The sequence below is a fragment of the Atta colombica genome, unplaced genomic scaffold (assembly GCF_001594045.1).
Source record: "Atta colombica isolate Treedump-2 unplaced genomic scaffold, Acol1.0 scaffold127, whole genome shotgun sequence".
Lineage (NCBI taxonomy): Eukaryota > Metazoa > Arthropoda > Insecta > Hymenoptera > Formicidae > Atta > Atta colombica.
The window spans coordinates 305,270-316,400 of record NW_017259214.1 but is presented as its reverse complement, the minus strand read 5'-3'; the positions used below and the strand labels follow the sequence as shown (position 1 = coordinate 316,400).

Genomic DNA, 11,131 nt, shown 5'->3' with positions numbered 1-11,131 from the left:
ATATATGAGTGATATTGATATCACTCGTTTAGCATCTCCGGAGAAATGGGAAACAAAGAATAAAAAAAAAGAAGCTTATGGGAAAAGATTTGAATTTATTCGTAAACTCTAAAAACTCTTGCAAATATTAAGTTTGATCTTTATTTTTTTAAGAACCTTTTTATTCTTTGCGCGACTCAATCGAGAAAACTTCGATATCTTTTAATGTTCAAGATTATATTAGAAAACTATATTAGAAATTTGCAATGTGTGTAATTATATGCATCATGAGCGTATTGTAAATATTTTTATAAATATCTATTATCTTTTAGATAAAGAAAATTTAAATTTTTTATAATTCGGTCTTAATTCATATGTTAAATTTAAAATAATACAAGATAGCATTTAATGTTTCCAGCAAACATTATCTTTTAATTACAATAATTTTTGCGAAATAAGCAATGTTGGTTGATCGTATTTATAAAATTATCATGATTTAAGGAATATAAAATGCCGAAAATTTTTCTTTTCACAATATTAATTACTATATGCAATGTAGCAAAATTAGGGCAAATCGAACAGTTTAATCTCTCATAGGCGATAATATTCGTTAGTCGAACGCAATCTGTCATTTAATATCCAGCGACGAATCTATTATTCGGCAAGTATATAGCGTAATATCTATCTTCCTAGACTTATCACCTACTCTTCTCATATTTCGCTTCTCATATTACGTATGTGTTAACGTGTGACCAAGTAGAAAACTGTACACGATATATAAGTATACGACAATGCATTTTCTAATGAAAAATACTATTGTTATAATGAAATGTATATGAAAGTATAATTTGAAAAAGAGATAGACAATTAATAACAATTAATTAATAGACTTAATTCATGTTCATGAGAAACAAACTTTAGAAAATGAAGTTGATAGATGAAAAAATAGATAGAAAAATATAACTGTATTAATGTTCCAATTTTTTTTCATTTGTTCTCCAATATATATATATATACTTGTGAATTATTTTTATTTTCATTAAATTTATGAAAAGAGCTCAATAAAATAACGAATGATATGTATGTTTCAGTAAAAGAAAATTATAAAGTTGAAATCTGATGAAAGCAAATCCTCGAAAAGTCCTGAATTCGTTCAAAATGCTAAATAATGTTCACGCTCTTGAGGCTAAATTCGTAATAAAGCAAGTATTTGATAAAATATATGAGAAGATCACCAACCGAAAAAAAAACTTTCGGTTCCTCATATTTTACTTTATACTACTTTACATCTTCAGTGATGTAATGGCGCCCACGTGTCACGCATCGGTGAGCAACACGGGCAGCCGGCAATATAATGCGCTCTCGAGCTTATTTCAATGGGCCAATAATCGATCGATTTCGAAAATTAAACATAATGGATGTCGCGCGGGAGAAGAAAAAAGGAGACAGAAAGGGTTTGTGTCGTCTCTGTGGCCGTATTCGCGCCTTTCAACTTCCCTTTTAACATCCACCATCCCTGCGCGCCTTCTCCGCATAGTGGTTTTTTTTCCTACCTCTGATGTGTACGAGCGAGTGCACTTCAGCCTTATTTTTAACCCATCGCTTCTTCCTTTTATTTCGCCTGTTTTTCTCACCAAGGCCTGTGCCGTCCTTACCCTCTGCCCGCTGCAACCACAACACCATGCGTCGATTAACCCTTTTGCGCGATGGCCGACGATGTTACTGATACTACTGATACTCGACGAGATATGCTAATGAGAAGCATTTGAGATCGAAAAGTTAATCCTATACTCGTCAATGTATTTTATAAAATACACATCTGCTTTACGTTTTCTCTTGTTTTCAATTAAAGTATATTATTGCATTCTTTATGTTCTGTTTACATTATTTTCTGCTTTATAAAACTCGTATTCAATAAAATTATAATAAACTTTTTTGAGCGATTATAAAATTTTATTAATCCTTCATCATAATCGATCATCATATATAATCGAGCACAAGAAAAGAAGTATATGAGAGGTAGTATAAGGGAGGTAAAACAAGTTCCAAAATAACATACAATTTTGTACAGCTGACATTGTAATTAATTAATTTTGTGACCCCATGTAATGAGTTAGCAAAGTTCCGAAATTTGGAAAAGTTTTACTAAAGTTTTTGTTACTTAATTCTGCAAGCACGGGATAAGAGATTTTTGAAGAAAAAAGAAAGCAACAGGTTACGCAATTCGAATTGTGAGTGAAAAATTACTGTACGCAAGTTCCTGAAAAAAATATCGACGCGAGTTGACACCCTTTTTCCCGAGCGATTAACGATGATCACGTTCTTGTCGTAACTCGCCGTAATCCAACTGCAACCGCAACGCTCGTGCTTTAAATGTTTAACGAAGACGTTCGTGTACGTGCGCGCGAAATATTGTTTCCTTGGTCTCATGCGTTTTTAATTGCAGCCCGTTGTCATTTGTTTTCACCGCTTGTTTCCGCTTGTTTTAATATCCTCGGTTGACGCCGAACCGACATGTCGCAGAGTCAAAATTGCGAAGGTGTCTTATCGCTTGACGCTTATCAATCAAAGTGGCCTCTTTCCGACGTTAAGACGGCAACAAGAGAGGCCTTTCTATTTGTAACTTTCCTCAAAGGTTCTTTTAGAGGCAATCGATCTACGCCAGTGCACCTCCCTTCATATTTTTCACGACGATTTTTCCTCTGGTGTTACAGGAGAAGATAGAGTACGTTTTTCTTGTGATTTTTACGGTGGAGTGCGTGATGAAGATCATAGCTTATGGCTTCGTCGCGCATCCAGGAGCTTACCTCCGTAATGGCTGGAACTTGCTGGATTTCACGATAGTCGTGATCGGGTGAGTACATTAACCTTGAAAATTTACGTTTACTTCCCCTCTTGCTTATAAATACATCTAATCTTTCTTTGAGCGATTTTTACAGTACATTAATTGGATCTGTTAAAATTAAATTATTAGAATGAAATTATTAGAATGAAATTAAATATATAATTTCTTTCCTTCTTCACTGCTAAATTTTTGGAGGGAGATTAACTACTCTGTGTAGTCTCACACATACACACAAATTTCTCCACAGATTTATCTATATTTTAATTTTAATTTTCTACTGAATGATAAACATTACTTAAAAATAACGTCCTTGTGACACCACAATATCCAATAATATCTCCAATGTTATTTTATAATAAACTCATTTTTCTCCGAATTCGATGGCCAATGGGCAAGTGTCGACGAAGATAGCACCTAACAATCTATATCGATAGCAAATTAATTGGACCAATGCCGACGTTATCGATAATGCATGGTGATCTTATACTTTGATGATGGATAGTTTGCACCTAGTGATGTCTTTTCAACATACTATCAATAACGTTTGACGAACGTAAGATACAGCGACAAGTAGTGCAACTCGAGTTTTGGCATTCGCTCATCACAGATATATCGATGATCAAGGCACTTTCATGAAATCTAATATACACTTTTAATAGAATTACATACAATATATATTTTCAATAAAAATAAATAGAATTATATTTTATATAAATTTTCAATAGAAATAAACATAATTCTACACAGAATAATTGCATTTTACAAAACGTGAAGAATATCAGCAATATTTATTGTGCTTAAAATGCTTTTACCAATAGAGCTGAAATATTTATAGGAATTACAAGTATCATAAATAATAAAATGGTTTTGCACTTACTCTATTATATGTATTGATTACTAAACGCACTTAAACAAAATTATTTTTTATGAAGTTATTGCATTTTTATATTTTCGTATATATTAAAATATTAAAAAAAGTTGAAAAATATGAAACTCGCGATACAAACAAACACGAAAGCTGTACATCGTATTTATTTCGCGAGTGCGCACGAAAGCGTCTGAAGCTACAGAAATAAAATTGATTTAAGCTTTACGAACCAGTTGATCCAGCCGTGTATTTCGTGAAGCGTAAATAAAGTGAAATTGATGACGTGCCAAATGAGAGCGAAGACGGCGGCATCGAAAGGAAGAAAATATCATTTGAAAATCCCTTTCTCCATAGTGAGACGAAATGACTAACTTCATTGTGAAGTTATATATGGGAAATTAGTAAAATAATCCCACGCGCGTACGACCGATCGGTCGACATAATGTCACGGCTCATGTGTATAAATTAAATTCAGTTGGGTGTAACAGCGAATCGGAAATTGGAATTTTATGAATGCTGCTTAAGTTGATAATGTCCTAACAGGTCTGCCCTTTTTCATATGATGGAGAGCTGATAATTCTCATCGCAATTAATAATTTGCGGATTGATTCTTCGTGGGATTTACATTTGTAATTGAATATGAGTGATATTTATTAGAATTTTATGAAGTACGCATTGCTTTCTCAAAAATAATAACAGTAATTTCCAGGATTGATTACTTGTAACAAAGTTTTTAATTATAATTATAGTTACTTTTTCAATAATTGTAACTTTAGTTATATTTTTTATAATTAACAATATATAATTTAATTAAAGTAACTTTTACAGTTATTTTATATTATTTATTTATATTAGTTATTTTATATTATTCAACAATAACAAAATTAAAATTAAGTATTCGGTGAATATTTCTTGTGATTGAAATTCTTTAATTATTAATTATCTTTATCCTTACTAATCATCACACTGTATCTCTACAGTTTAAAAATTAAACTATAAATATAATCTTTTAATATGTGAAATCATATCTTAATATTGATCCAAAAATTTCCAAGTGTATATATTAATTTCTTATAAATAATTTCTTATAAATAATTTCTTATAAATAATACAGAATATAATCAAATGTTTAGTATAAATTATTAATGTTAAAAATATGTAAGATTCTTATATTTAAAGCAATGCAACAAATTATAAAAAATTAACAGAAATGAAATAACGATTCGTTACTTTTACAAAGCAATCTTATATACAATAATACTTTCCCAATCTTGAATAACGTGTTCTTTCGATGTTAAAAAAAGATATTTGATCCCATTTATTTCCCGATAACTTGCGAGTAAGAAACATGAAAAATCATTAAACGTAATTACAACATTCTTTGCGCAAATAGAGCAGTACTGTACAAGGTATTCAGTCTAGATACGCTTTTACTCAATTATTACTGTCGATACGTAATGTATACACACACACACACACATATATATATATATATATATATATGTATATAAAAAACGCAAATAATGATACCCTATTTACTTGCAACCATCAATTTTCATAGGATAAAGAGACGAGAGAACCTCGCAGATGCACGTGTGCGGGCGTAAAACACCGATGAATTCGACAAACAGAGCGTATCGACCAATCCTCCTGCTGTTTTCCCGATTAATGATCCGCAATGTGAATTTATTTCCGCAGCAAACGCACGGATTGTTCGCAAAATTGATCTCAGATACGGTGGATTCGAATTGACAGGCGTAACTACCTGTTTCGGAGGCGAACATTTCGCGTATATCCGACTTGCCGTCTGATAGCTTTATCGTTTTCAGTTAACGACACAGCGAATCGATTCGTCTTAATGTCCCATAGGAGAACGTGCAGCATATCTATTCTCTTTCCTTATCGAGTCGATCATTACACGAGGACCATTATTCAAATGACATAATGCTTAATGCAGCTGCTGCACTGGTAATATTTGAAATTGTCTCATCCGATACAATCGTTTCTTTTCAGTTGACTGTTCACCTTTGGCTCGTTTATGACAACGCCACGTCCGCGCGAAAATTGTAATTTAAAGGCGTGACAAGAAAGATTGCACGTGTCGAGAACAAAAAGACGCTAAAAAGCTATTTTCCCTTTTTCAATGAATCTCGTTTGTTGAGGAAAAATTTTCTTTTTCTCTTCTATCTTCCCTATTTTATGCCTCGTAAATGTTCTTGTAAATGCTGCCACACAGTGTTTATGGTGCTATTAGCCTTGGCACATAAAACTCCTTTCTTCAGGAACAAATTACGTTCCGGGAAAATGACTTTCGCAACCTTCATTATCAAGTCTTCATTTTATCGTCAAGTCATTAATCCTCTGTTACATAGAAAACATTTTTTGCATTCCTCTTTACAGAATGGTAAGCACGGTGTTGACGATACTTATGAAGGAGGGTTTCGACGTCAAGGCCTTAAGGGCGTTTCGTGTTTTACGTCCTCTTAGGCTGGTTTCCGGTGTTCCAAGTAAGATATTCATCAAAATATTAATGTGATTGAATTGTAATGTGATTGTAATTTTATTTTCAAACAATAAAGAGAGCTCTCTTTAATGTGTAGAGATCATACTAAAAATTAACAAAATACAAATTAGATACAAAGTTATAAATGAAATGTTAATAAAACCATTAGTTCTTTTGTTCAAAATCGGAGAGTGTTTCAGTTGTTTAGAGAATTAATAAGAATAATGCATAATTGATAAAAATAAATTTGTTTGCATAGGTCTTCAGGTAGTCCTAAACTCCATTTTAAGGGCGATGGTACCACTTTTGCACATTGCTTTGTTAGTTCTCTTCGTCATCATCATTTACGCCATCATCGGCCTCGAGCTATTCTCCGGGAAAATGCACAAAACATGCCGGCACAACATAACCGGTAAGTGCGTGCCTCAGAATTTTTTCAATATACATAAGTTTAATGAATGAAATAATAACGTTTCTCATGATGGCAATCGCGGATCGACGCTCTTTATTTTTATTATACTCTGAATTCTTCCGAAACTTAGAGCTTTAAAGAAATATAATTTTGTATTTTTCTAATGTTATTTTACATTAATTAATTTATTTAATATATCATTAGAAATTAATTATGATTCTGTTAAATTCTCCATGAAATTTAAGCTAAAATTTTTTCCTGAAATTAATGTTGTATCTTTTGCAAGATTTTATATAATCGGGTGGAAATAAATACATGTTTTGTACATATTTCAGTTCGTATACAGTATGACTTTGTAAGGAAAAAATTTTGATGATTTTTTTCTAACAAAAAATAGAGTGCTTGTTTACGAATGAATTCTTAAATCATAATATTTAAATTACATCGAGGCTTTTTCATGCGAAAGAAATTGATATAACGTTTTGATATATAATAGAAAAAATTTACCTATATTTATTCCGCATCTGGCATTAAAAAGTTATAAAAAATTAATGAGATGTAATGCGGGATTCGTTAAATTATTACGCATTTCGTTTCTAAGAATTGCCTCTTGATGATTAGAATAAAAAAAATTGGAAAAAGGGAATTGGAAGGGAATCTGACGAGGGGAACTTCCGGCTAAACCCCGAAATACACTTTACGCTGGGACGACTATTTTAGATGTGATTCAACTGAGACGAGACGTAAAACTAACGTCTAATTATTACTGAACAGGGAGAACAGACTCTTGCATATAAAACATAAAGCATAAGAAAATCAATTAAGAGTCCTTTATTTTATGGAAAGGAAGGAAATAAAGGACTTTGATTGATTTATTTTCTTATGCATTATGTGTTATGTGTTATGCAGAGTATGTGCTCTACTCTCTACTCTTAGCGTGAAAGACGCGCGTGTGACTTACTCTTGCGCGATGAACAGTTGATTCACAGGAATATGTAAAATAGCATATGAATGTTGCCAGACTCGGGCAATACAAAAACTTCGAGAGAGAGAGAGAGAGAGAGAGAGAGAGAGAGAGAGAGAGAGAGAGAGAGAGTGCGCGCGCGCGTATGTGAGACGAGAAAGAAAAGAATTTACTTCGCACAATGCCTTTTCTTTCTTGCTCTAAAAATCTCTAGTTTTTATGTCCATATACAGAAACTTTTCAATTTTATTTCTAACAACTAAGAATAATTGTATTTTATCCATATATATATATAGAATTAATTTGTATTAATTAATTAATAGTTTTTCGTATTTATGTTATGTTTTATCATTTTTATACATATTACAGAGAATTATAGATAGAATTATAGATACATATTACAGAGAAGTCAACGTTCATTTTAACAATCAATTAAAATAATTACTTCAACTAATTAAAATTAATTAATCGGTACTTTAATTGCATTTTCGATATATTTCTCTATCCTATACTTATGTGCTATTAATAAAGAAGCCAATTAGTTAGTAATTATATCCATTATTTTAATTTGATAAGAGATACAGATATGATTTTTTTTTGCTATGCTGGCGGTGTTAACCTAATGTAATTTAAAGTTTAACAAAGCAACGAGTAATAGAACTCCTTTAATCGATCTATGTACATATCGGAGAAGCGTGAAACAGAAAGGGCTACATCGTCTTCGCGTTAGTGGAGAAAAGTACTAGTCTCAAGTCGTTTGCATAAGGTATATGTAGAAAAATGTGCAAATATTTTAACATGTTATTATGATACATTAAACTTGCTCGTTTGCTCGAGTCAATTAGAAGTTTTAGCGCAGAGAGAGTGCTGACCTTATTATGCTCCGCGACCGCCGTTATCCTATTAGGATTAAAAATTTGATTCATCTTTATCGCAGACGAGATAATGGAGAATCCGATACCATGCGGCTCCGGAGGCTTCCAGTGCAGTCAGTCCTACTACTGCAGCAAACAATTTTGGGAGGGCCCTAATTACGGCATCACAAATTTTGACAATTTTGGACTGTCCATGCTCACGGTCTTCCAATGCATTACCCTCGAAGGCTGGACGGACGTGCTTTACAATGTAAAATCATTGCATGTGTAATAACCATGTTTTTGTTGTATTTGGTAGAATAATTCATATAATAGTCTTACCTAATCAAGTACTAATACGAGAAAAACCTTAGATCTTTTACCCTTTATTATGGCTTTCTGTATTAATTCGTGTTATTATATATTGGATCAGTGTAAAAGTTTGTATCAATTTATTATTCAAACTTCAAACAGCTGCTATTTTGTTAAAAATAAAATAAATCTTACTCTATCTGAGAGAATTAAAAAATCAATTTTTTTAAATTGTGATGGTTTTTGATAGAGTTATGAGCAATCAAAATTGGCAAAATATTCATTTCATTTAATTTGCAACTCAGGAATAAAAAATCGTAGAAACATTTAAAAAAAATGATTTTATAGAAAAAGTTTCAAGCTTTTTCACTATAGTCGAAAATTTGCTCAAATTTTTTTGGGCACGCTACAGATTTACAAAGAAAAATTTTAATTTTGAGTTCGTAGTTTTCTATATATAAAAATTACAAAACTCACATAAATTAAAAAAATATAGTAACCATTCGAAAGTAGAGATTTCAAGCTTTGAAATTCTTTTTTTAAATTTAAATTTCGTTTATTTTTAACAACATTGCAGCTGTTTGAATAATAAATCGGGCACAAATTTTTGCATTGATCCCATTAAAGACTCTATACTAGCTATATATTTTTTTGTAAAAGTTTTAGACATCGTTGATTTTAAATAATAAAAAAAAATCACAAGCAGAATCCTTCGAGAAACTAATTCTCTTCATAATTTTGATTTATATGATAGATCGAGGATGCGATGGGAAATTCGTGGCAATGGATATACTTCATTTCAATGGTCATCCTAGGGGCTTTCTTCGTGATGAATCTAATTCTCGGTGTGTTGTCCGGGTAAGTTGTTGAGAAAAATTTTGTCCTACAGACAGAATTCGTTATAAAAAGAATATCTACGTCCAAAGATTACAGTTTTTATATTTGTTTAATTTAATTTTACGAAATATTGAAAATAATAAATTTTAAATATCATGTACAGATATATAAATGCGATATTTATTGATATATAATAGTATATAGAATAATTTTTAATTTCCGCGATGCTTAAATTTATTTTATTAGTTTTATTTTATTATTAGTTACAAAATACAACAGGTAATAAGCTTTGAACATAAGATATTAAGCCAATAAGCCAATTACGAATCAAATGTCAGAAAAATCATCTATTGGTTGATTTCTTAAGACTTAAGGCTACACCTATTATGTTTCGGGATATTGAAGATTGCTTTAATCTGCCGAAGCAGCTTTTAACATCTATCTTTGCGAAGTTTTGCAATCCTTGATGAGGGAGAAAGGGAGATCAAGATAAAAATATCCCTTTCTTAGGTTGATACCACACATACACACGCACACACTCCATTGCGTATCGGTAAAGGATTCGCGGTTAATCGAGGTGTGAAAACGATATCGATGACAAGCGCGATTTAACTTCCTTCCCTTTTTACGTTTTATCCTTAACATCACACGCGCAAACACTCTCGTTATCGGAAACGTCGCAAAATGCAAGTTTGAAATATGTTTCAAAGATTGCTCGAAAATAAGTCAAAATATCGATGAAATGTTAGAAATATATGTTTCTTAATGTTTCGAGATTCAATAAAAAGAATAAACAGTGCCGATTAATTATGCAAATAATAAAATTTCCTTTAGCTTAACAGAATATGAAATTTTATGTATTAAAATTTATACCGAAAAATATTAAACTTTTTATGGAGACGCGCGTTCGTCAAGAAGCGTTATTCTTAGAATAATTAGATCTGTAGTAACATGGATCGATTCTGTTTTACTTGTATAAAAAAAGAAAGACGTGAACATCGGAAGACAGCATTTTTGCTAGATGTTTTCCGATACGAAAGCCGTATTTACATCATACTTGTCCTTGTTCGAATGAGATCGAAGAAACGCAGACAAATAAAGAAAATTCCTTTTCACGCGCATCTCGATTTCCGTTTCATTGCCTTTGAATGTTCCAATTACATGTCTCTCACATCGTATCTCTAGTTATGACGCGACATGACCGTATATACACTTGTCCTGCTTTCGTACAGTGAATTTTCTAAGGAGAGAGAGAAAGCAAAGGCGCGCGGCGACTTCCACAAGCTCAGGGAAAAACAGCAGATCGAGGACGATCTTAGGGGTTACCTCGACTGGATAACGCAAGCCGAGGATATCGAGCCAGAAACCGATGAACCAAAAATGTTACAAGATGGAAAAAGTACGTATTTATGTACAAAGGGAGAGAGAGAATTTTCTAAAAAAAATCAAAGTGTACACTGAAAATAGAATTCTAAGTAATAATTATCAAAGTAATGAAATTTCAATCAAATGTTCGGTTACTATAACTAAAAATAATTTGATTTTATACGCTATTAT

The 11,131-nt window shown here is 31.8% G+C and overlaps 1 protein-coding gene across 5 annotated transcripts in view; it reads left to right on the top strand.

The window, feature by feature from the left end:
* The window catches only part of LOC108684214 (muscle calcium channel subunit alpha-1), a 67,890-nt gene that overhangs the window by 21,119 nt on the left and 35,640 nt on the right, over positions 1-11,131 (top strand). For all 5 annotated transcript variants that reach the window (XM_018188414.1, XM_018188418.1, XM_018188416.1 and 2 more), the window contains 6 exons: positions 2,694-2,833; positions 6,093-6,199; positions 6,455-6,607; positions 8,509-8,696; positions 9,492-9,595; positions 10,807-10,973. In XM_018188414.1, the coding sequence (XP_018043903.1) occupies positions 2,694-2,833; positions 6,093-6,199; positions 6,455-6,607; positions 8,509-8,696; positions 9,492-9,595; positions 10,807-10,973 (859 nt within the window). The remainder of the gene's footprint in view (positions 1-2,693; positions 2,834-6,092; positions 6,200-6,454; positions 6,608-8,508; positions 8,697-9,491; positions 9,596-10,806; positions 10,974-11,131) is intronic.